Here is a 26,430-nt window from a genome sequence, read left to right as displayed (position 1 = left end):
TGTTTTGAATTTTTTCTAAACATGGAATAATATCAGAGTTTAATGTTTCTTGCTGTTTACTGAAGAAGTATTTTTATTCTTAACAACTCTAGCAAATGCTTAGAGCATCATTCAATAAATTAATTTGATTAAATTGAGGGGTCGGACAAAAAGTAAAGACCTTTTGAAAGAACTTCCAGTTCTTGCCTTTTTTGGAGCATAACTTGAAAGGTTTACAATTAATTGAGTTTTTTGTACATTCGCTTGCTGCTCATCGTTGAGATTAGATGACTTAATTTGTGGTTGTTCGTAGTTAAAAGATTCCGAATTCAGTTTTGTGACATTTCATTATTTAAAAAATCAAAATTGTGACATATATTTCCATTTTGTTGGTATTTCATTTCCTAATTCTATGTTTCTTTAACAGATACGTAAAAGTTTACATTTGAGTTTTTCTGTTTTGTTTGTCATAAAACTTTGTAGTTTTTTTATTATGTTATTTATATCGGTTTTAAGTTCTTCACTATTGTAAAGAGACAATAATAAAATCATAGATATTCTTCAATGAATTACCGTGTTCTTTAGCTAATTTTTTATATGAAATAAGTACTAGATTTGACAGGTCAAAGCTAGTTTTTACTGCAAGAATTTCAACATCTTCATGCATAGATGGTGGGTAGTCCAGAGAAAGGAAACTTCGGGACTTAATCCACGAGGTGTCAAACCAAAAGACAAAAGTACACTAAGAAACATAATGTGACAATTTACGTTAACAATTTTAAAAGAATTGGTATTTAAATTGTTTCATCAAATGTTTTTCTGCTAGGCTGTGAAATCATTTTTAAGGAAAAAGAAAAAAAAAGAAAGAGAACAAAAATATAAAGAGTATAATGAAGAGTTTACCAGCAGGCTTTTGTTGGTCGATTTTTCGTATCTGCCAAAATGGCTTACTTACTAATCACTGTGTTGAATAGAAGAAAAGAAAAGAACTATTTTTCACTTCTATATTTCGGGGGATTTAATACCCCCGTCTTCAGGAAGTTTTAAATAAAAAATGAATACAGAACTATAACATGTAAACAAAAATTAATAAAACATAAGTGTAAACACAGTGCATAACATTTGACAAAGTCCAGCTGACGTGAAATTTTTCTAATTCAATCTTGTTGGAACAGTTGATTTTTATAAAGGGTGGAATGCAACTTGTAATTTATGGCGAATTTTGAATGTTTTAAAATTATTTAAAAAGTTACCTTAAATTTAGACCAAATGGATTTTTTTGTCTTCAACATAATTTGATGAGCTTGCTCCATGTGCTTTAATTTTAATCTGTTGTAGTTTTTCATCAGGGCATTGTGGTAGTTGGTGTATTCCTTTTAATTTAAAACACCTTCAATTTTGTCTTGTTTGTGTTCTAGGACAGTGTCTTGCCAATGGTTTATCTTCATCTTTATGGAATATGTCAAACCTTTTTTTATGTTAATTAAACAAGAATCAGTTAATTTTTTACTAATCTATTTTTAATTTTTAAATAAATTACCCGAACTGGTCTAGACATTCCCGAGAGTAGCACTTCGCAACACATTTTGCAATTATTTTTTATTAGTTTATGTAGAAGTGATAATTTGGGCCCCCCTGAGGAAGTAGCCGATCACTGAATATGTGATAAAATAGATTTTTTATGTCCAGTAACTTTTGTGTAAGGTTTTGTAGCTCTATTTTAAATATTTTGAAAAATATTCAACCGACCCGGGACTTTTTGGACATTCTGTATGTATATATATATATATATACATATATAGTTTTATAGTTTGGTTCCTTCTCTGAGCTTTGCTACTACTGTTGAGCAAAATGCATACAATATTCGTGAGGCAAGATCCACAAGTATGGAACATAATGTACTTGGTGCTGCTGTCAGCTCATCTTAAAACTAAAACTAGTGATTATTATAAACAGGCTATTTTTTCAAAAACCTTTGTTCAATACAATAGTACTGAGCTGGAGTGATGTCTGGAACAGACTGTTATGGTCGTTATAAAACTTTTCTTTTTGAAACTAGGCATTGTTTAAATATAAACTATTGAACACATGTTATGTTTTGAACCTTTACATTATAAAACTTACTTTTTCACAACATGTTAAATTAAAGTAGCAAGCCATTCACAGTTAACATCTGCCATTGGCATTGTGAAAGATTATATGGTTTAAAAATAGAAATGTTTTGCCACAAATTGGCCATAATACCTAGGAGTTGGCACAAAATTGGGTAATTTGAACAATATTTCCCTTTTTAATGAAATAATCAGGATAAAAACTGGTTTTCAAACCCCAATGTGGCTGAACCACAGGTCGAGTGTGTAAATCTGTAGAAAAATTTGTTAGTTATAAGTTACATAGTCTTCAAAATTGGTCTCTTGAAAGTTATGCTCTATATACAGGATGACTCTGAAATTGGCACATTTCAAATGACCATTACAAAGTGAATTGATAAAGTAATATTGTTTTATTGTTTCATAAAGTAATAGTAAAATATAATATTGAATAAAACATAGGTAACAATTTTGAAAAAAAGTATATCACTCATGTGAATAATCACTTTGGTTGCCCATATGGGGATAATTAGGCAACATTTCTTCAAGGAAAGTGACATTACAGTGACAGTGAAATCTGGGATACAGATGCAAGAAATATATGAGACATGTTTATTTTTAACAGGATGGTGCAGTAGCACATTGCACAATTCTATATCAGCTTCATGAGAAAACATTTTTTACTGGGAAGCTGAATTCGCTTTTTGGTGATGTACTGTGGTCGCAAGGCCACAGATCAGTCCTGATGTAGCTCTTTCCTGTGAGGATATTTTAAAGAGGTTTTATGCCTACAAACCCCAACACAATGTTACTAGACTTGAAAGATGCAGTTACAGAAGAGGTACATACGATCAACAAAGACATGTTGACAAATTGTAGATGATTTTCTGTTCAGACTATATTCATGTGCAAGACTACCAAAGAGTGGCATAATATTTAGCAAATGGCTATATTTAGACTTTACTTTGTGTAGCAATAAAATAATACTATTTAGTAAACTAACACTTCTATTTTGCAAAATGTTTGTTTTCCTTATGTAACTTGACGCTGTTAAGCCTGAAACAGGCTATCGAATGGGAACTAGAATAATATTTTGAAATGCATAACCCACAAACTTTACTCTACTTCTATTTGATTTGTCGTGTAAATTTATGAATGCTTGTGTTGGCAGAACGGAGACCTGTGCATCTCGATTCTACACCCGCCTGTGGATGATCCTCAGTCTGGCGAGTTGCCCTGTGAGAGGTGGAATCCGACTCAGAATGTCAGGTCAGTCTCACTCTTTTTGCTCATGTGTCATACTACATTCAATAAAGTTTGTGCTACTATATAACTAAAGGCTTACACAACGTTGAAATAAAGAAAGTTCATTGCGAGAAACATACAACCACTTTAAAACATGAGTTCAGAACCTTTTGAAACAAGACCTTATGTAAACTTCTAGAATTTGTATCAAATGCATCAGAAGTTTAGTGTTCTGAGAGGTAAGTTTTGCCTCACTGCTGATGGATAGTATAAGGAAATTTGAGATTATTGATACTTAATGCTGAAAAGATAGATTTAAGATCACATTCCAAATAATGGTGATTTCATCCATGTTCTGTTTTAGTATTTTTTTGTTTAATATGTCTAGTAAAAATATACAAACAATAGAAGAGAGTATGTTGTAGTGTAATTAGTTTAAGGAAGAAGCCAGGAGGAAAGGAGAAACAAACTTTTATTTATACATGTTTACGCATCACAAATATATGTTATGTATTGGCTTTAAAATAAATCATTAGTGTTATTTTTATATTTTTTTTGCAGTGTTATTCTCACTTAAACTAGTGCTAATAATGAGTTTTATATTTGTATTAAGTGAGATATCATTCATTATGGTTTTTAGCTCCCCTTATCTTAATATGTTGTGTGAAGTGAAGGCATGGTTAAGTTTAAAATATAGAAATTATTCAATATTTTACTGTACACAGGCAAAAGGGACATAAAGGTACTTTACTTCAAATGTGCCTGTATTTCTGATTATGGCAGTGCTAGTCGTGCGGCTGACTCCAATTTGAAGAATGATGAACTCATCTCAATTTGTTTTGTATAATTACTAGTTGTGTTTTATAAAAATTGATGACACCTTCTCAGCAAATTAAAGTGAGTGAGCCTAATAATGAAGAACAAAGCCAATAGTTGTTTGGCTCTTGCAGGATAAAAAAATAGGGCTTAAATATATTTGACTTTAATGTTAAGGGTATCATTTATTATTTTACATTCAAGCTTGTATGTTTACCCACTACTGTAAAAAATGTCCTTTAAAGTAGATGAGTCTTAACATATTTTACAAAAAAGTATAAAAACACAATTTTCTTAATTTTGTTATACTTTGCTATTAATATTTTTGGTAATATTCTACAACAAATATTGGGACAGACAGAAAATGTTAAACTCATCATTATGCGAATGCAACTTTGAATAAATTTAGATTTAGATAAATAGTGAAGTAAAGTCCTCATACCATAAAATATTAAGCATTAATTCATTCATTGAATAGAAATGTATCATTTGTGAGCTATACTCATAAAATATTCAGAACGAAATTTGTACTATAATATAAAATGTTAGACAACAATCACTTTCCTATTTTAATGGTTGGAGTTTTTATAAAATAATTTTTTTGATTTTATAAAATTGTGTTTACAAAGTTTCAATCACAAAAAAAGCCTTTTGTTAATGAATTAAACATGCAGTGGGTAGATAATGGGCAGGCATGGCACTTTTAAAGACATTGTTTATGTTGCACGGGATTGACTGCATGTAGACTAAGAGTAGTAAGTGCTTTACTTTCTGAACATACACAAGTAATAAAAACAGATGGTATTTTATAAAATATCAGTACAATCTCTAATAATCCTAGAAGACAGTTTGGATGGTCTAATAATTGTTATGTTAAATGTATTCATTTTTGAATGTTATGTAATTAAAGTGTTGTTTTAACAAGAATAACTTGTTGATAGATCTGGATTTTTATGTAGGATTTGGTATTATGTGATTAAATAACTATTTATTTTTTTGGGTTTAGGTTTTCTAAATAAATAAATTTACAAAAGCATTTCTTAACTGCACCATTTTATTTGAATGCCATTGTTGTAAAAATACTTAAATGTCTAAGAAGATTTTATAAAATCACAGACACTTCTTTTGTCACCAACTTTTTCTGTATCCTACACGCATTTGATCAGGCAGGAGTTGCATGATAAGCATAAATTCTGTAGGTTACTACAGTCCTGATCTCCCTTACTTTAGTATAGAAATTATCCTAAACAATTTTGAGGTTAGAGAGAAATACCTAACTCCTAAAGATGCTGTAAATAGCTTGCACAAGTTTGGACAAAGGAAACCCACCCCAATTGAAAGCACTTGATCTAATCCTGTCTTCTCCAGTTAATTTGTTTGAACTATGTTAACCAACCATTCATCTTAGAGCTGTCAGATTCTATTTTAAGTGATCGGTGTGCCACATGGAGTGGAAGGATGTTTGCTTTTAAGACAATATTGTGTTCTTTAAATGAATACAGACATATTCAGTCAAATTTAAGATGAATATTCTCATGGATCTACACTGCTTACCGGCCAGCCAATACATGATATGATGAGCCAACTAATCATAAGAAGCTTGTTAAATTGTCAGTAACATTTATTATGCATGGATCAATTAATTTAAATTTGTGCTTAATATGATTACCCTAACTGGATGCCATATTTGTTACAGAACCATCTTGCTGTCAGTGATTTCACTGCTGAATGAGCCCAACACGTTCAGTCCAGCCAATGTGGATGCTTCAGTCATGTACCGGCGTTGGCGTGACTCTAAAGGCAAGGATAAGGAGTACGAGAACATCATCAGGTTTGTAGCCCAGTCTTTGTCAGTACTTCTTTTTTGAATCAGACCAAACTTCTGATTTCAACCCTTAAATTCTAAAATTCACTAATTGGAGAACTTCTAGAGGACGACTTTACACAGCAATTTTTTAGATAAATTTATCAGATTGACTGACTATTAGGCCTAAAGTGATATGTACTGGTCGTGGGTATCTGTCCACAAAAACGGACGTTAAATTAAAATATATTGGTTAGAATTAATGAAAATTGGTTTTAGTGTTTTGAAAGATTTCTTATTTTGAATATTTATTTTATTCATGGTCAGACCCCCTGAGATGTGGAAAATATTTGAGTCTTAGTTACATCCTGAGCTGAATATAGTTTAGCTCAGGATGTACCGTTATTATAGTACATATGTTATATTACTTTGGAGCTAATACTTTATAAATCAAAACAACTTTTCGGAAATACTTGATTTATTCCGAATTAAAGTTCACCCAAATATTTAACAAAGTTTACAAACTTTAGATTTGATTTTCTTCAAAAACTTCTCACAATCGGTCAAATCTAATTAAGAGTCTGTTCAAAAAAATGAATTAAAATTAAAATGAAACTAAAAATGTATACTTCTCCAAAATGGTTTAAATTAACAAAATAAACTAAAAAGTTCTCTTCTCAAAATATTCAAAATCAAAATAACACAAAACTTGATATTAACTTTATGATCAAAGTCTAATTGACAATACTTCAGAAATTCAGAAATTGAATTAATTCACAGACTCTGTAATATGGGAAACTTTAGAAATTTAATCACAACAATATAAAAATAAAAGATATTAACTAAACGCTGGTACGGGACTTACTACTTTGAAGACTATGGAGGTTGATAGGAAACTAATACGCACTAAAGAAAATTAATAACTTGATTTAAATTACACCCGATAAAAAGAATGACTCTATATCCCAAACTAGAGGATTAGAGGAAGAACTACTGCTTCTCAACTGGACGTCTGCACCCTGTCGTCGACACTCGAACACTGCTCCCCTCTCTCTCAAGACAACCGACTCGGGAACGTATCACCGTAGACATCTCGATCAGCTGTTATCTGGTCAAACCAACAAACAATGTCCACGCACCGCGTCTAGTTAACAAAAGAGCCTACTTCCTACCGCGATTCAGCAAAAATAATTACAACTACGGTACATATTTTCCCTACCCCAAAGCTGAAATCACGGTAGGAACCTAAACCATTAAAACACTCATCCCGGACTAAGTACAATAATTTCCCTCCACATTCACACTTTTAAATAACAATCTTTTGTACTTATCACTACGTGGAGGGCGTGGTCTGTAGTCCAAGGGATGATGTGGTAAGGTTGCCCGAAGTCCAGTAGGGGTCCAGATGTAGCCATCGTGGAGGGATGTGATAGGCGAGGAGTCGAGCCACAGCTTCCCCAATGACCAGGCGGCCGGTGAAGTGCGGCGGCCTCGTTGATCTTGTGGTTGGCTGGCTCTGATTCACTAATAGAACTGCTACCTGCTCCTCCCATCTAATAACAATTTCAGCCCGCGAGGCATTTAGCTTTTGGAGGACATTCTTTTTTACAAAATATTTCCTCCGTATTATTGTATGGCTGTCAGTCTTTCACAGTGTTCTTAATTGTACGCCTGCGCCAGTGTCACAAATGTAAACCATTACCAGATGTTGTTAATTACAATACAATCAATTTACAGGGATTACAATGGCACAATAATTAATTATTTACACACAATAAACCTCATATAGTGATTAAAATCAATATTACCCTGTCCTTTGACATTTGAAGGAACAGGGAAGAAATATCACTATCAATACAACTCATTGTATACCAAAATATTACCCTGTCCTTCTCTATTGGAAGGAACAGGGGACAATAATACCACAACATTACCAAAATTACCAAAATTACCCTGTCCTTCGATAATTGAAGGAACAGGGAAGAAATATCACAATATATCAGTGTATCAAGTTCATACACCATTTATGCCATTCATTGTCCCTGAAAATTACATGGTTTACAGCACTCCTATTACACACTTACACTGGCATTTTATTTCACGACTTCTCATTGTTTAGCCATACAATTTGCTGTAATAAAAACGTCGTCACATTAACCTTTTATATTCCATTATTTATTTTTACTATTATAATAAAATACTTGACACTCATACTTAACCCTTTGGATGCCAAGCAAATTTCAAGATTCGTTTTGAGTAATGCCATGCATGTGAGCTGTGGGTGTGTTTCCTGAGTGCCAGTGGTAAATGGCCTATAACAGCCAAGTGGGCCAAGCACAAAACAGCTATTTTGTTATGTTAGACTAAAAATTGTATAACTCCTATCCTAATACTGATAAATGGACAATTTTTGTTTTGTTTTGTAGGTTATGAAATATACTGTTATGTAATAACAAAGTTTTATGATAATATCCAAAAATATAAATAAGTAAATTAAACATATGTTACATTTTACATTAGTATGTATAATTATGAACCAATATAGAAAATTTCAGAAAGAAATATTGAGAAATAAAAGTTTTATAAGATTTTTAATAAAACTTTACATTTGGACTAAAATGCTAAAATATTGACAATGTAATGTAAGGGCATGTTATTGTAAGGACTTTTCTAAACAAAACTATATTTATTAAACTAGCATTGAGATGGTTGAAAACACATTGGTTAGGACCCTAATGCATGTTCACAAAAAATAAAAATCATGACAAATAGCCTATTTTTTTATATTATTTGCTTTTACTCACCCTCAGTTATTGAAAGGCAGAAAAAGTCCAATCTTCAATCACTCACTATTTTTTAGTGCCTATAGTCTATAGCATAGGCCTATTGAAAAATGTTACTAAGTCTATAAAAAACTATGCAAAGAAATGTCTCTATATAAAATATATACATTGTTACATAAAACGTTCAGTCTATTTACACTCGTGGCGGGGGGAGACAGTCAAGGTGGCAACCCCGGGTGCACTTGACACATACTGTCCTGGACCTTATACTATAACAAATTATATATCAATTTGTTAAGTAACTCTTCCCCTTTTGTTTGATGTATCTGTTATGAAGATTCGCTTACTATATGATTTAAAAAAATAATATAATCGCAAAGCCGAAAATATCGGCCCGCTGCACACTTCGGTTTAAACGTAATGGGCCGAAAAACATCGGCTCTCGGCACGCTTTGGTTAAATATAGTGAGCCGATAATATCGGCCCTTGGCACCCAAAGGGTTAACTTGTTTTATGTTTTGGGCCAAATTAATACATAAATAGATAATCAATTCTCTTGAGGTTAATTTAGAAATGAATTATATTGCCAATTTTATTGTTTTAGACCCATCTTCTGTTCCTTTCGACAATATAATTTTCCTGAAAATAAAACATACTGACCTGTGCGGCGGGCTAATGTTTATAGAGTTCTCAAATTTCACATTTTCGTATTTAAATTTTAATTTGGAATATGCACCTTCTAAGAAAAACATGCTATCTTTATTTTTAAAAACACATTTAACCAGGATCGATATGTCATTATTATCTCCGATAAGTATTTAATATCAGTACATTCAAACATACTGGCCAGTCCTTTCTTTACTAATGGGTCATAAATACTTTCACTTATCGGGTTCACTTCGCTTTCACTTATCAGGTTCACTTGTAATAATACTTTATGATAAGTACTCCCACCAACAAACACTTTTACAACAGGCAGGGTTATATTGCGGCTTGGGCACATCCGGACCTTTTTACATTTACACAGGAAGCTCTCACAATATTCCTATCTCCTGCCCTTATTTGTTCTTGACCTTTTCTATAACTATAATTATTTTATACCCCCTTTCAGATTACTAGCATTGTCCCTAATATTTAATTTCAAAAGGGACCTCAACATTTTTCTAACATTCGGGACGGTGTCACTTTCAAAAGCATTTCCACCCCTAAAAATTTATTTCAAATATTAATTCCTTTTTGAGCAACAGATCCACATGCGCTAGCTCCATTTTATTTTAAATATAATTTACTTAAAAATAAATCAAATATTCTAAAATCACAATACTGTTCTAAGTCCTAAGTCTTACACACTACACAAGATTATGCAGGTTTATACACAATTTTCAAGTTTATACAAGCCTTACACAAGTCTTATACAAGTTATACACACTTGCAGGAATCCGACAAGTTAATGCAAGTTCACAAGTTCTTTCCTGTAAGTAACCTGTCGTACAAGTTTAATGCTCAAAAAGAAATAGCAGAGTGGCGCAAATTATGTACCGTTATTATAGTACATATATTATATTACTTTGGAGCTAATACTTTATAAATCAAAACAACTTTTCGGAAATACTTGATTTATTCTGAATTAAAATTCACCCAAATATTTAACAAAGTTTACAAACTTTAGATTTGATTTTCTTCAAAAACTTCTCACAATCGGTCAAATCTAATTAAGAGTCTGTTCAAAAAAATGAATTAAAATTAAAATGAAACTAAAAATGTATACTTCTCCAAAATGGTTTAAATTAACAAAATAAACTAAAAAGTTCTCTTCTCAAAATATTCAAAATCAAAATAACACAAAACTTGATATTAACTTTACGATCAAAGTCTAATTGACAATACTTCAGAAATTCAGAAATTGAATTAATTCACAGACTCTGTAATATGGGAAACTTTAAAAATTTAATCACAACAGTATAAAAATAAAAGATATTAACTAAACGCTGGTACGGGACTTACTACTTTGAAGACTATGGAGGCTGATAGGAAACTAATACGCACTAAAGAAAATTAATAACTTGATTTAAATTACACCCGATAAAAAGAATGACTCTATATCCCAAACTAGAGGATTAGAGGAAGAACTACTGCTTCTCAACTGGACGTCTGCACCCTGTCGTCGACACTCGAACACTGCTCCCCTCTCTCTCAAGACAACCGACTCGGGAACGTATCACCGTAGACATCTCGATCAGCTGTTATCTGGTCAAACCAACAAACAATGTCCACGCACCGCGTCTAATTAACAAAAGAGCCTACTTCCTACCGCGATTCAGCAAAAATAATTACAACTACGGTACAAGGAGATGCTTTAATGCACTGTATTATCACCACCAGTTTGTTTATCATATGGAAATAGTTAATTAAACAGAAGACTTCATAAATTGAATTAAAATATAACACAAAGGCGGCAAGGTCAATAAATAAAACAACATGAAATACACAGTCAAAAATAATGATAGGCCTATCACCAGAATATTATCTCGGCCTAGCCAGGGACAGATTTTAATTCACACACCGCCGCGTCCTGTGTTAGACACTTATAACTGTAATTATAACTACAGTATAATTGTAATATAGCCTACAGTACATTTTTGTCATAAAAATGAAAAAAAAATGCTAGTGTTTTGCAGTTTGACCTGCTCATTGCTTAATCTGCAGAGTTGATAATTTAAAAAGTGTTCATTCTCTGAAGATTTTTCATCAGATTATCATAGAGAACAGATCAGATGCCACTCTTTGGGAAGATGATGATGATGAACAATCTTTTACATCCATAATACTCGTAAGACCACCAACATTACTGTACTGTTCAGTGTGCATCCAGTTTGAAATAGTTAAGACCAGGGAATTTCAAATTGTTGATATCTGGTTATGACTGAAGATATATCCCTAAAATAAAATGGAATCTGTATAAAAAAGTTATGTTTATCCTGCTGAAAGAGTAAATTATCTGGTAACAATCACAGACAAGTTTGGTGTTAAATATACTGGAGTTTAATGCCTTGTAATTTGCCTATTAGTGACATGTTAATTGTCCTGCCCCTTTTTTGCAGATGAAAATACTCACAAGCACACTCCATAATTACAATGGAATCTGATTGGCTATATGAACTGTAGAACAAAATTCCATAGGAATCACTGAACCCCTGAATCATGATTGAATGTGTTAGCTATTTGTATTACAGCTTAACAGTTATAGTATTGTAATTTAACCCAATGACTGTGGCAGACGTCTTATGGTGTGGTCTATGATGACACTACTCAAAATCACTCAGTATAAACCACCATTGAATGAGTTAGCTATATGTATTACAGTTATAATACTGTAGTTTAACACAATGGTGGCGGCAGATGTCTTAGAGTGTGGTGTGTGATGAGACTACTAAAGTTCTCACTGTATAAATCAGCATTGACTGAGTTAGCTATATGTATTACAGTTATAATACTGTAGTTTAACACAATGGTGGCGGCAGATGTCTTACAGTAGAAGGCACGAAAGAGTGCAATTGGCGGTGACCAATAAATGGACAGGCCCGCGCGACGTTGCCGCAAGACGCTACAACTACCGCCTGGTACATAGCGCTAAGGTTTCAACGGGGAACAAAATTGGCAACGCCGCTCAGTCCTCATTGGCTATCCCAAGGTCACGCACCAAATGGGCTCCTCCCTCAACTGCACTCTCTGGTGACTCTTACTGTAGTGTGGTGTGTGTGTGATGAGACTACTAAAGTTCTCACTGTATAAACCAACATTGACTGAGTTAGCTATATGTATTACAGTTATAATACTGTAGTTTAACACAATGGTGGCGGCAGATGTCTTAGAGTGTGGTGTGTGATGAGACTACTAAAGTTCTCACTGTATAAACCAGCATTGACTGAGTTAGCTATATGTATTACAGTTATAATACTGTAGTTTAACACAATGGTGGCGGCAGATGTCTTAGAGTGTGGTGTGTGATGAGACTACTAAAGTTCTCGCTGTATAAATCAGCATTGACTGAGTTAGCTATATGAATTACAGTTATTAATACTGTAGTTTAACACAATGGTGGCGGCAGATGTCCTAGAGGTAAGGTGTGTGATGAGATTACTAACAAATTTCTTGCTGTATAAACCAGCATTGACTGAGTTAGCTGTATGTATTACAGTTATAATACTGTAGTTTAACACAATGGTGGCGGCAGATGTCTTAGAGTGTGGTGTGTGATGAGACTACTAAAGTTCTCGCTGTATAAATCAGCATTGACTGAGTTAGCTATATGAATTACAGTTATAATACTGTAGTTTAACACAATGGTGGCGGCAGATGTCTTAGAGTGTGGTGTGTGATGAGACTACTAAAGTTCTCTCTGTATAAACCAGCATTGACTGAGTTAGCTATATGTATTACAGTTATAATACTGTAGTTTAACACAATGGTGGTGGCAGATGTCTTAGAGTGTGGTGTGTGATGAGACTACTAAAGTTCTCACTGTATAAAACCAGCATTGACTGAGTTAGCTATATGTATTACAGTTATAGTACCGTAGTTTAACACAATGACTGTGGCAGATGTCCTAGGGTGAGGTGTGTGATGATACTAACAAATTTCTTGCTGTATAAACCAGTATTGACTGAGTTAGCTATATGAATTATAGTTATAGTACTGTAGTTTAACACAATGACTGTGGCAGATGTCCTAGGGTTTAGAGTGTGATGAGATTACTTAAGTTCTCGCAGTATAGACCACCATTGAATGTGTTAGCTAAATGTATTACAGCTAAATAATAATAATAATAATAAATCTTTATTGTCACAAACGTTTCAAGATAATATAGCACAGCTATAAAACAGATGACATTGTCAGATATAACTTACACTACTCTTGTTTGACTAAATCCAAAGAACCTAACACACATAACAATAAAACAGCAATAAAACACACACAGTAAAACAGGGTATTAATTAACTTATCACAGGAAATAAATATGCCAACTTGTAAACCTACTTAAAAACACAAAAATCAACATTAACAAATAGTAATATAGTGCTTAAAAATTAAAAAATGTCATTTAAAAATTCATTTACATTATAATATGTTTTTTTCAAGTAACAACTCCTTAATGTTATCTTGGAATGCGCCTGAATATATTAATTCCTTAAACCTTAAAGGTAATTTATTGAAAAATCTTTTCCCCATGTAGGATGGTGTCTTTTCCACCACTTTCAGATGATGTTTGGGATATTGAAAATTAGTTTTATATCTAGTATTATGACTGTGTTTATGGTTTTTATTAAAAAGGTTGTCATAATTAGACTTCACTGTTAATAACGTTTTGAAAATTATTAGGCTTGGTACAGTTAAAATTTTTATGTTCATTAAAAATAGGCTTACAAGAAGCCTTCCAAGGTGAAAATGTCATTATTCTTCAAAATTTCTTCTGAATTTTAAAAATTTCTTCTCAATTTTGAAAATTTCTTCTCAATTTTAAAAATTTTATCTATATCTTTTGAAAACCCCCAGAACTCAATACCGTACTGAAGGATTGAATAAAAATAAGCATAATATATGATTAAGTGTGTTTTTAAATCTATGGTATGTCTCAAAATAAGCATTTGAAAAGCATGCTGAGTTTAACCTTCTTAATATACTTTCAATGCATTTAGTCCAATTCAAATGCAAATCCAGTTCTAGCACCAAAAATTTTGTGTTTCCACTAATAGAAAATCTCTGATGTTCAAATTCTAAATCATTAAAATGATGATTTCTTGATTGAGGAGTACAAAATTTTACCAATTTAGTTTTTTCTTGGTTTAGTTTGAGCCCATTTGTTTCAAACCATTCCTTTAATTCAGTTATGGTTTCACTGATTTTAACTTTCAATTCATCGTCATTCTTAGATCTAACAAGTGCAGTTGTATCATCTGCATAAAGTGTTAGACTGTTTGATATGTTTGCAGGGAGATCATTTATGTACAAAAGAAACAAAAGAGGTCCCATAATTGAATCTTGTGGAACCCCAACTTTTAATTGCTCCCAATGTGATTTAGATTTAACATATTTTCTACAGATGACTGTCCTTTGATAATGATTTGTTGATAGATAGGATTTGATCCAAGATATTGAATTCGTAGAAAATTTATAAGCATTAAACTTTTTAATGAGTATATCATGATAGTTGAATAGTTGTTGTTCTGTAGTTTTACACAGTGACTGCGGGGATGTTTTAGGGTTTGGTGTGTGATGTGATTACTCACTATCACTCAGTATAGACCAGCATTGAATGTGTTAGCTAAATGTATTATAGCTAAATAGTTATTGTTCTGTAGTTTTACACAGTGACTGCAGGGATGTCTTAGGGTTTGGTGTGTGATGTGACTACTCACGATTACTCGGTATAGACCAGCATTGAATGTGTTAGCTAAATGTATTATAGCTAAATAGTTATTGTTCTGTAGTTTTACACAGTGACTGTGGGGATGTCTTAGGGTTTGGTGTGTGATGATACTAACAAATTTCTTGCTGTATAAACCAGTATTGACTGAGTTAGCTATATGAATTATAGTTATAGTACTGTAGTTTAACACAATGACTGTGGCAGATGTCCTAGGGTTTAGAGTGTGATGAGATTACTTAAGTTCTCGCAGTATAGACCACCATTGAATGTGTTAGCTAAATGTATTACAGCTAAATAATAATAATATCAATGATCTGGGTGAATATCATCTTCGTTTCTTGTAGCTTAACGATTATACAAACAATTTTTAAGTATACTTTAGGAGGCAGATATAACTTAAATGATAAATAAATGGTTTTATTTTGCTTTTGTGATCTGTGTTATTATTTCTGAACAAAACTGTGAAAAAAAAATTTCAATAAATTCAGATCTGTCATTTACGAACATATTAAGAAAGAAACATAGGTAATGGCCATTAAACACTAACATTAAATAAAGCTTTCAGTTGAATTTCTAGAAACCTGTGTAAAATTCTGCAACCTCTTTAAATAAAGGAATTCACAGATATCTACAGTCCGTAAATATAAATCCTTCTGGGCTGGATTAGGATCTCTAGTTTACAGATTATTTGAATTTGTCCCTACTCCATCGAGGTAAAAATGTCACACCTTTTTTGAATTAATATGTTTATAACATGTATGAGGTAGTAACCAAATATAGTGCGATATAATGCAATTCATGGCCAGTTTAGTACTGTCTTATTGTATTAAACTGGCTCAGTTCATTTGCAGTTATTCTTTTTCCTAGTGCTACTTTGTTCACGTTTTGTTTTTTGTGATTGTAAGTTTTTGTAAACAATGTTCAGCAGTGAAATTTTGTTTTTTACTTTGTAAAAATGCTGCTAAAACTTTTAATATTGAAAACACTTACCAAGATGACACTTGGGAACTCAAGTGTGCAAGTGGTTTGCTTGGATTTAAAAATGAGCCAGGAATGCATACTACCTGATACTTGCCTATGGTTTTTGGATAAACTAAATTATAAAGTTCCTTGTGATACCGATACATTAAATTTATAGCCTATGTTACTTACTTCAAAAGGAGGAGAAATGAACTGGTATCTCGTAGTGGGGAATACTGAGTTTACAATAATATGGAATGATATCTATAATATCTTAAGAAAGAATGAAGGAATTTCATCTGCACCTTAACAGCTTAATTAGCATAACAGAACAATACAGTGAGTTCTGATTAAGGCTTTTTATTTATTAAATATGAATAATGAAATAAAGATCTATGATTATAATTACAGGTATCACTCTAGTTTGGTTGTGTGGGTTGAAGGATAACTATTGCTCAATGACAATACAGTATTTTACAGTAAGTTTGACGTTATTTCATTTAAGCAAACAATGAAATAATCTATTTGGTATAAAATCACAAGCTGTGCTAATGAAAATGTGAGCTTTCATGAATTTAGAGCAGTCTATTGAAGGCGAATTGATATGTGTTTACAAAATTAGTACAAACAAGGGTTAATTAATTATACATAACAATAATACGTACAAAAATAAATACAAGGGTTAAGTAATTAACACAGTAAGTAATTCATAGTCTTAAATGTTATTAAAACTCAATTCCCAACATTACTTTATAAAAATTAAGATTAGGCTACTTTATGCATGACTGGAACTATATTACATACATCCTTATCTGTTTACTAATTATCAGAAGTATGTAAAACGATGCTGTATGTGACAGGAAACAAGTGTCCGGGGGTCGAGCTGAGGCAGAGAAGGATGGAGTGGTGATACCGACCACCTTGGAGGAATACTGCATCAAGACCAAGGTGCGTGCTCCTGAGGCGCCCGTGGACATGACAGACTTCTATGTGGACGACTACGACCTGGACGATGATGACGACAACTTGGAGCTGTCAGGCGATGACTACGATGATGCCGATGACAGTGGCAATGGCGAGTCGTGATCCTCTCCTCTTTGTGCTCACCAAGCGGACTTGAGTGTACCGGACACAAACTTAACACAAATTTCCATGTGAAAACTACATAAGATCTCAAAGCGATCATTGTTGTGTTAAACTGTGTAATAACATAGTAAATTTCAAGTAAATTTTATATAAACATAGTTAGATCCGTTATTTCATTTTCTTTTCTTAAGAATCTTCTTTGATATTTATTTGGTTTTTATAACAACTGTTATGATTGCTGATTTTTTACTCTAGTTCTTTGTTTGTAATAATGTCCTAGGGTATGTAATGTTTAGTAACTAATTTTGTTGTTGAAATCCTTAGCGCCTAGGATCGGATTGAAGGTTTAGTTTGGATGCTCAGTTTGTTCCATTACTAACATCACTGTTCGATGGCTATATACCTGCCTGCATCTAGATGTAAGAGCATATGATTCTTTTTGTTTTATGAGATTTTGAAAGTGAGTTCATGTAATTGTGTAAACAATTAAGTACTTGTATTGAAATTAGGCCGTCTGTTGAGGCGCTTTTATTCCTAAAAATGTCCAAGCGATTTGTGATTTGGATGTATTCTCTTTCAGCTTCTTCATCAGCCTCAAGCTAAATAGCTGTTTGGTCTTACAAAGTGAGATATTTGTTTATAGTAAAACAGTGTAGACTTTATAATAAAAATCAACAAATACTTTGTGTTTTATTTCTTGGTGGCTAATCTTTCCTATTCTAGAATCCAAATAATCAGGACCAAAGAGAGAGAGAATTTGATTATGTAGTCCTACAAAGAATGCTACACACTACAGAGTAAAGTAGATTAACCTTTTGAGTGCCACGGGTATTTTCCGAAGGCATATGCATAAAGTGCCACGCTGTTTTTCGCATATTTGTAAGCTTTTGGGAAAAAAGCTGTTGTAAAATAACTACCAAACAGATTTCCATCATTTTGTTGTTGTTTTTTTCTTATTAAATGCAGGATATGATACATATCGTTACAAATAAAATTTGATTTGATAAAAATATAAAAATTTCAGTACAGTATTTATAAAAAAAGTTTTTTAATTTTGTATAAAAAGTTAAGTTTCGACCTAATTTGAGTGTATATGGTAGTTTTAAGATTTTTTCTTTATACCATGTTAAAGGCCATATAATTCTAAATAAAACCCATGTGTAATATCTTATTCTAGAATTTTAAAAACATGGTATTATATGTATTAACAAAATGCTGCCCGGTATGACATTTTATAAATTGTACTTCATTTGTCAGAGTTTAGATATTACTTAGTAATGATGTAGTTTTCCCAATAAATCTAATAAAACATCAATATAACACAAACAAATATGATTGGTAAATGGAGAGACAAATACTTGCTAACATATTTACATAAAAGTTTACATTTACTAAATAATAACCCTAATAATATTTACACTAAAAATTTACGTTTTTCACTTGGACACAACTCGAATCACTACATTACTTTTGTAAAGAAATACAGTAAAATACTGTATAAGTTACTATTTTATTTTGTATTTACAAATGCTTGGTTATCGGCATATAAACATCAAGAAAGGCCATTACGCAACACAGTACTCCGTCCGCTATGTCGCGTGACTGGAAGACAGAATCATCACATAGGTACTTATCAATAAACTTATACTTACTTATAAACTTCATTATACGTTCCTTCTTACATAATGAATCGAAAAATACTCAATGAGTCATACTTCCTATTTCCAAATCGTCTTCAAATAGACACACGAATGACCTGACATTTTCGAATAATGAAACGTTGTTCTTTTAGTTTTTTATTTCATTGATTGTCGTAATAACTTGTTCATTCCAAAATAGGTTAAATTATTTTGTTTTTGTATAATAGGTTAACACATTGGAGTCTGGCTCGCTATTTGCTGTTTTTATAACCCGGTCTGCATAAATTAATTGGTTTTCACATTTTGTTTTTAGAAAAATGTTAAATATTATGTATAAGATATTATATTTTCTTGAAAGTTCTATCTTTCCTCTTTAAAATGATATGTAAAAACTGTATTCCTATGAAATGTAATTAATTAAAAAAAAAATTCAAAACTTACATTTTTTTAAGAAAAATCAAAACTCCCGCATGTCTTGTGTTACTTGAAAACTAACTTTTGAATAAATAAAACAAGTAATTTCAATTTTTTTAAAGGCATTTACTATATACATATTTACAAATAATTATTTTAATTGCCAAAAAAATTTCAAATGCTAAAAAAATTATTGTTGTCGTAGACAGACTGACGACGCGCCAGGCCACGTCAGTGGATAAACAAAAGCCTCAAGCGGGTATGACGTAGTAGCGCCTAGCGGAATTGTTCTGAACTGACCATTAACGCTGGCTTTCTAATGCAGCAGACGGCACTCGAATATCACTCGAGCAACTCCGTATATCAATCGGCAAAGCTGTGCTCGAGTCATGCTCGAGCGCCGGCCGGGGGTTTAAACAATGGCACTCGCGTCTGGCTCAAGCGTAGACTCGAATGTGTTAAAATTTCAAAATAGTTGTGTTTTTAATACTGTAATTTATTTTGTCCCCGATAAGGAAAACTCTTCCAAAAATAGTGGCTTCTTGATAAGTACCAAAACAACATAAGTTTCACAGATAAAATAGTAGAGAAACAACATAAAACTCGTATTTATTGATAGTTTGGAACCTATTAAATACAGCTGTCTGGTTATTTGGCCTAATAAACTGGTGCTATAAAAAATATTATCCAAATACGAAACATCAAAATTGGCGATGCTGGCACTTTATGCACTTTTCGTACCGTCAAAATTAGCGACGCTGTGGCACTCAAAGGGTTAAGAGTTATGATAGTTTACATCTACTAATATTTTTTGAAAATTTAAGAAAAACATACTGTTTTATAATAATAATGAATTCAATTGCCATATTGTTTGACATTCACATTACTGTGTATAAATGTGAGCTCAAGGATGGGTACAGGTTTTTCTGTAAACAGAAATCACATTGAACTTTTGCTAATGCATTAATAATAGTTTTAATTAATTAAGGAATTAACTATAATTAATTCAGAATTAAAATATGTCACATTGAATTTTGTTAGTAATTATAACTTAAAACCCTCAATTATTTTATGAAAGCCATTTATTTGAAAAACTGGTGATTATAGTAATAAGTACCACTCACATATCATAAAGAAATTAAAGTCACTATGTAAAGCATACCAATGAAACAATTTCTCTGATATAATGAATATTTTGTAATCACTTTTAAATATCTAGCAGTGTTAAAAATGCTTCTTTTTTACAAATTATTGTGTTTATTAAATTCAATACGAAAGTGTACTAAAATTTTATGTGAAAACATGAACTTCTAGGTTGTGATGAATATACAGTATACAAAACCTTTCATAGCTAAAGTAAATTGTAAGTAGTGCGTTACTCTCAATTATACTCACAACCATGTTGTTTACAAACTGTTTAGGAGTAGTGACTCAGACCCACATCTGATCTGAACACCTACTTCCCATTCTCTTCCTACTCCAGCAACCAGTCTCATAACCCAGTGTTATTGTTTACAAACTGTTTAGGAGTAGTGACTCAGACCCACATCTGATCTGAACACCTACTTCCCATTCTCTTCCTACTCCAGCAACCAGTCTCATAACCCAGTGTTATTGTTTACAAACTGTTTTAGGAGTAGTGACTCAGACCCACATCTGATCTGAACACCTACTTCCCATTCTCTTCCTACTCCAGCAACCAGTCTCATAACTCAGTGTTATTGTTTACAAACTGTTTAGGAGTAGTGACTCAGAGCCACATCTGATCTGAAACACCTACTTCCCATTCTCTTCCTACTCCAGCAACCAGTCTCATAACCCAGTGTTATTGTTTACAAACTGTTTTAGGAGTAGTGACTCAGACCCACATCTGATCTGAACACCTACTTCCCATTCTCTTCCTACTCCAGCAACCAGTCTCATAACCCAGTGTTATTGTTTACAAACTGTTTAGGAGTAGTGACTCAGACCCACATCTGATCTGAACACCTACTTCCCATTCTCTTCCTACTCCAGCAACCAGTCTCATAACCCAGTGTTATTGTTTACAAACTGTTTAGGAGTAGCGACTCAGACCCACATCTGATCTGAACACCTACTTCCCATTCTCTTCCTACTCCAGCAACCAGTCTCATAACCCAGTGTTATTGTTTACAAACTGTTTAGGAGTAGTGACTCAGACCCACATCTGATCTGAACACCTACTTCCCATTCTCTTCCTACTCCAGCAACCAGTCTCATAACCCAGTGTTATTGTTTACAAACTGTTTTAGGAATAGCGACTCAGACCCACATCTGATCTGAACACCTACTTCCCATTCTCTTCCTACTCCAGCAACCAGTCTCATAACCCAGTGTTATTGTTTACAAACTGTTTAGGAGTAGTGACTCAGACCCACATCTGATCTGAACACCTACTTCCCATTCTCTTCCTACTCCAGCAACCAGTCTCATAACCCAGTGTTATTGTTTACAAACTGTTTAGGAGTAGCGACTCAGACCCACATCTGATCTGAACACCTACTTCCCATTCTCTTCCTACTCCAGCAACCAGTCTCATAACCCAGTGTTATTGTTTACAAACTGTTTAGGAGTAGTGACTCAGACCCACATCTGATGTGAACACCTTCTTCCCACTCTACTTACTTCTCCAACGATCATTCTATCATAATCCAGTGTTGTTGTTTACTAACTGTTTGAGAGTAGTGACTCAGACCCAAATCTGATATGAACACCTTCTTCCCATTCTCTTTCTTCTCCAACAATAGTTCAGTCATAACCCAGTGTTGTTTTTTTACAAACTGTTTGGGAGTAGTGACTCAGACCCACATCTGATGTGAACACCTTCCCATTCTACTTCCTTCTCCAACAATCATTCTGTCATAACCCAGTGTTGTTGTTTAAAAACTGTTTGGGAGTAGTGACTCAGACCCACATCTGATGTGATCACCTTCCCATTCTACTTCCTTCTCCAACAATCATTCTGGTTATAATCCAGTGTTTGTTTTACAAAATGTTTGGGAGTAGTGACTCAGACCCACATCTGATATGAACACCTTCGCACTCTGCTTCTTCCTTCTCCAATGATCATTCTATCATAATCCAGTGTTGTTGTTTACTAACTGTTTGGGAGTAGTGACTCAGACCTACATATGATAACTGATACTGTACTTCCAGCTCTCCTTCTTTCTCCAACTATTCTGTCATAAACCATAGTTGTACTTACGGCAATAGTGATCTATTCCATATAACAGTTTTAGCATCTTGTTTACTGCCTTGATGGTGTTAACTGTTTGTGGGTGAACAAAACCTTGAAGAAATCTCTTACTGTAGATTGCTTAAGTTATTGAAAACAAACCAAAGAAGAAAACATTTAAGTCAATTAAATTTGTACATTATTCCTTGCACTTAGCTATAATAAAGAGAAATATGGGGTTGGCAATGGACTACGCAAAATTGTGAAAACGACTATGCAAAGTAATTTATTCCTAACAAGTTAAAAACGTGAGATACTAGTTTAGCTTAAGGAATATCTTTATAACATTTCTTGGGCAAAATTAACCCCAATATAACAAATGTTGCTTTTAAGAGTTTCTTGTTATAATTTTTTTTAAGGAAGAGACCTATCCCCTTTTAAATCTTATTCTGTCCGTCCTCATGGGCCACAGGCCTGTGGGGGGGGGGGGGGGTGGGGGGGGGGGGGGGTGGGGGGGGGGGGGGGTGGGGGGGGGGGGGGGTGGGGGGGGGGGGGGGTGGGGGGGGGGGGGGGTGGTTACTTTGTTTATAAATATTTTTTGGGTATTTGTTATATTTATTGAATTTCATATGGGATGTAAAGGGATTGATCTGGTAACACCGTATTACCGAGCAATATAACTACAGGTGAAATCTTCCTCATACCAAAAACTAGTGGACAATAAATCATTTCGGCAGGATAATCTTGCGTATTGTTCTTCTCTTAATACTGGGAATGTCACAAAGGGTTCTTTTGTCGTGTAAGCATTCGTCTTGCTTGAAGCTATATGCACATTTATGCAGAGTCAGTCAATATATTGGTAAAATAATGCCTTTTTTTATACATAACAGTTTTAAAGATTAATGTTAACTATAAGAAATTATCTTAAGTACTTCAAACCTTTGGTGGATAACATTTGATATTAAAAATGTTGTTTAATTCGTTCAAATTCATCTCATAAGATATTTTGATTAAAATTTCACAAATGTAGATAAAAGTAGATAAAAAAATGGGGAATGTACCATTGTTTATATATATATATTAAAATCAAGTTGACTCCACTAAGAAGAAAGAGACAACAAACAGATGTGAAGAAGAAAAGAACATTTGACCCTCTTCAACTAATTCAAAATGAACAATATAGAAAAGTTACAGAAGGTATAAAGTTGACTGAAAATTTGGAGGAAATAAAACAAATTCTCAAAGAACACCGCAACAAATTTGGCACCACTAAATCCAAGGAAAAAAACGATTGCTTGGTGGAACCACGACTGTGACGAAGTGCATGAAAGAAGGCATCAGGCTTGGTTGAAATTTCAATCTCATAAAACCGAGGAAAATGCCAATAACCTCAAGAACACAAGGAAACTATTCTCCAAAATAATTATTAGAAAATGTAAGAGACAATATGAAACACAGTTAATTAACTCTATAGAGAAGAATTACTATAGAAACCAACTCTAGAGACTTCATTACAAAGCCTTTCATACACAATTACAAAAGTACAGCCCTCCGAACATTATTGTTGAAAAACAAAAATGGAAAAACTGCACATAACAATAAACAATAGACAATAGACAATTAGACAATTGCTTTATTTTCGTATTCATTAAGAACAGAAATGGCGTCAAATATGATAAGACATATAGTCAATTGTAGATAAAAGTTTGCTAAACTACATTAACAATTAACATGTTTAAACTGACACAGTTTAGGTAGCTATTTCTTTAAAACATGATAAAAGTTTTACCAAAATAACAATTACAAAATACACATATAATTTACATATTTACATTGGTTATATTCTTGAACTCTTCAACACTATATATATTGACCTTCCAACAAGCCACTTAATAAGTCTTTTCTTCAGAACCTGCGGAGTGCTGGTTTTTTGAAAGTTCTTCGGAAGCATATTATAAAGCTTCGCTCCAGCATAAGACAGCTTTCTTGGCAAAAAGAGCTGAGTGATGTAAGGGAAGACTGAAGTCATTGGCCCGCCTTGTGTTGTAATCATGGATGTCACCATTCCTCTCGGGACGTTGTGTGTAGGCGTGTAGAATCACTTCAGTAATGTACAGAGTTATCACTGTAGGAATTCCCAAGGTCTTGAAAGCCTCTTTGCAGCTATCTCGAAAGTCTAGATCAGCCATGATTCGTATTGCACGCTTCTGTAAAACCAACACTCGCTGGAGATTCCCTGCAGATGATCCACCCCACAGTACTATACCATAACGAATGTGGGTCTCAAACAGAGCATGGTATGCGGTTCTTGTGTGCAGTAGGTGTACCAATTGATTTTATCCTCTTTAGCACAAAGAGTGCTGAGCTGAGTTTTTTGCATAAGCCGTCTATGTGGCAGTTCCAAGTCAACCGGTCATCGATCACTACCCCAAGGTGTTTTGTGGTTCGTACTCTTTCAAGGTTGGGTGGAGCATGAACTTCATCCTTATTTTTACCAAAAGTAAGGCATTTTGTTTTTGATGCGTTGAAAATTAAATCGTTCCTAAGGCAGTATTCCTGAGCCATATTTACAGATGTTATGGTGTTCATTTCTAGTCCTGGAACTGACTTGCTGTTGCTTATTAAAACTGTGTCGTCTGCATAAGAGACAGGGTAACAGTGGTTCCCCAAGTAGTCAGGCAGTGTCACCAGTGAAAAGTACAAATAACACAGGTCCCAACACTGACCCCTGTGGAACCCCTCTCCTTATAGTCATTGGCTTAGATTTTTCAATTTTCAAGTTTCCCTCAAACAACTTTTTTTATTTCAACGATCTGCTTTCTTTCGTGCAAATAACTTTGAAACCACCTGAGTGGTGTTCCTACGATACCTAGGGAATTGATCTTGGACAGAAGCACTGCATGGTCAAGGCTATCAAAAGCCTTGCTCAGGTCCAAGAAAACACCAGCTGCCGTATTCCCATCTTCCAGGTTGTCCATAAGATGTTCAATTAGATCAATAAGGGCACTCGTAGTTGATCTTCCTGAGATGAAGCCATGTTGCCTTGGAGGTAGGAGGTTGTTTGTTTCAAGGTGTTGCAAGAGACGTGAAAGCACTACCTTTTCAATTATTTTCGATATTGTTGGAAACTAAGGAAATGGGCCTGAAGTTCTTTAATTCCTTTCCCCCTTACTTCTCCTTGCTTGTGTAAAAAGGATAGATTTTTGAAATTTTTAATTCTGTTGGGGAAGACACCTCGAGTTCAGCGACTTGTTGATAATATTGACGAGAGGTTGACTGATTTTCACTTCTACAGAACTTCAGTACTTTAGAACTTATCCCATCCAATCCCACTAGATGTTTTTGATTTGAGTGATGCAATGCAATTATTTTAAGTATTTCTTCTATTGTTGAAGGTTGATATTCGAATAATGTTGTTGCTGCATGGAATTTTGGTTTATGGGCGGCAGGGGCCCTTATCGGGATGTTGTTGGACAGGGTCATCTCTGCAGCATTTATGAAATGCTTATTAAAATATTCTGCAATTTTTCCCAGATCCTCAATGGTCTCATCTGCAAGGTTTAACTGCCACATTACATCTGAGACGTGTCTTTTTTGATGCCCTTTCACTGTTGATTATATTCCAGATCGTCCTGCTTTTGTTATCTGATTGGGCAATAGCCTCTTCATTTGCTTGTTTCCTGAGGTTTTTTAACTTAAGATCATATGCCTTTTTTCTTTTGAAATGCATCAAATTTATCCTCTACTTTTCCAGTTAGCAAATATTTGTTGTGGGCTATAGTGAAAATAGATCTTAAGTTATCCGCCTCTGGATTTGCTAACCACGCAGTTATTGTGTTTCCTTTTCTTGTTTCGGGTTTTCTTCAGTGGACAGGCGACATCAAGTGCAGTTGTGAAAATGCCAATAAAAGTAGAGTAGGCTTCCTCTGGGTCAGGTGCTGAATAAACTTTTTCCCAGGATTGTAAATCAAGGAGTCTTTTAAGGTTCAA

The 26,430-nt window shown here is 33.6% G+C and overlaps 1 protein-coding gene across 1 annotated transcript; it reads left to right on the top strand.

The window, feature by feature from the left end:
* The first annotated feature begins 3,210 nt into the window (after positions 1-3,210).
* Positions 3,211-17,871, top strand: LOC124354618 (ubiquitin-conjugating enzyme E2 R2-like). Its single transcript, XM_046805220.1, has 3 exons — positions 3,211-3,338; positions 5,827-5,961; positions 16,965-17,871. The coding sequence occupies exons 2-3, from the start codon at positions 5,903-5,905 to the stop codon at positions 17,188-17,190; spliced, it is 285 nt and encodes a 94-aa protein (XP_046661176.1). The 5' UTR covers positions 3,211-3,338; positions 5,827-5,902; the 3' UTR covers positions 17,191-17,871.
* Positions 17,872-26,430: the final 8,559 nt, after the last annotated feature.

Source organism: Homalodisca vitripennis, chromosome 2 (assembly GCF_021130785.1).
Source record: "Homalodisca vitripennis isolate AUS2020 chromosome 2, UT_GWSS_2.1, whole genome shotgun sequence".
NCBI lineage: Eukaryota > Metazoa > Arthropoda > Insecta > Hemiptera > Cicadellidae > Homalodisca > Homalodisca vitripennis.
This window is presented reverse-complemented; position numbering and strand designations above follow the sequence as displayed.

Excerpts from the sequence above, each read along its gene's own strand:
- LOC124354618 (XM_046805220.1), top strand. The coding sequence starts at position 5,903 with ATGTACCGGCGTTGGCGTGACTCTAAAGGCAAGGATAAGGAGTACGAG. Across the intron at positions 5,962-16,964 it reads GAGTACGAGAACATCATCAG|GAAACAAGTGTCCGGGGGTC; the intron begins GTTTGTAGCCCA and ends TGTATGTGACAG.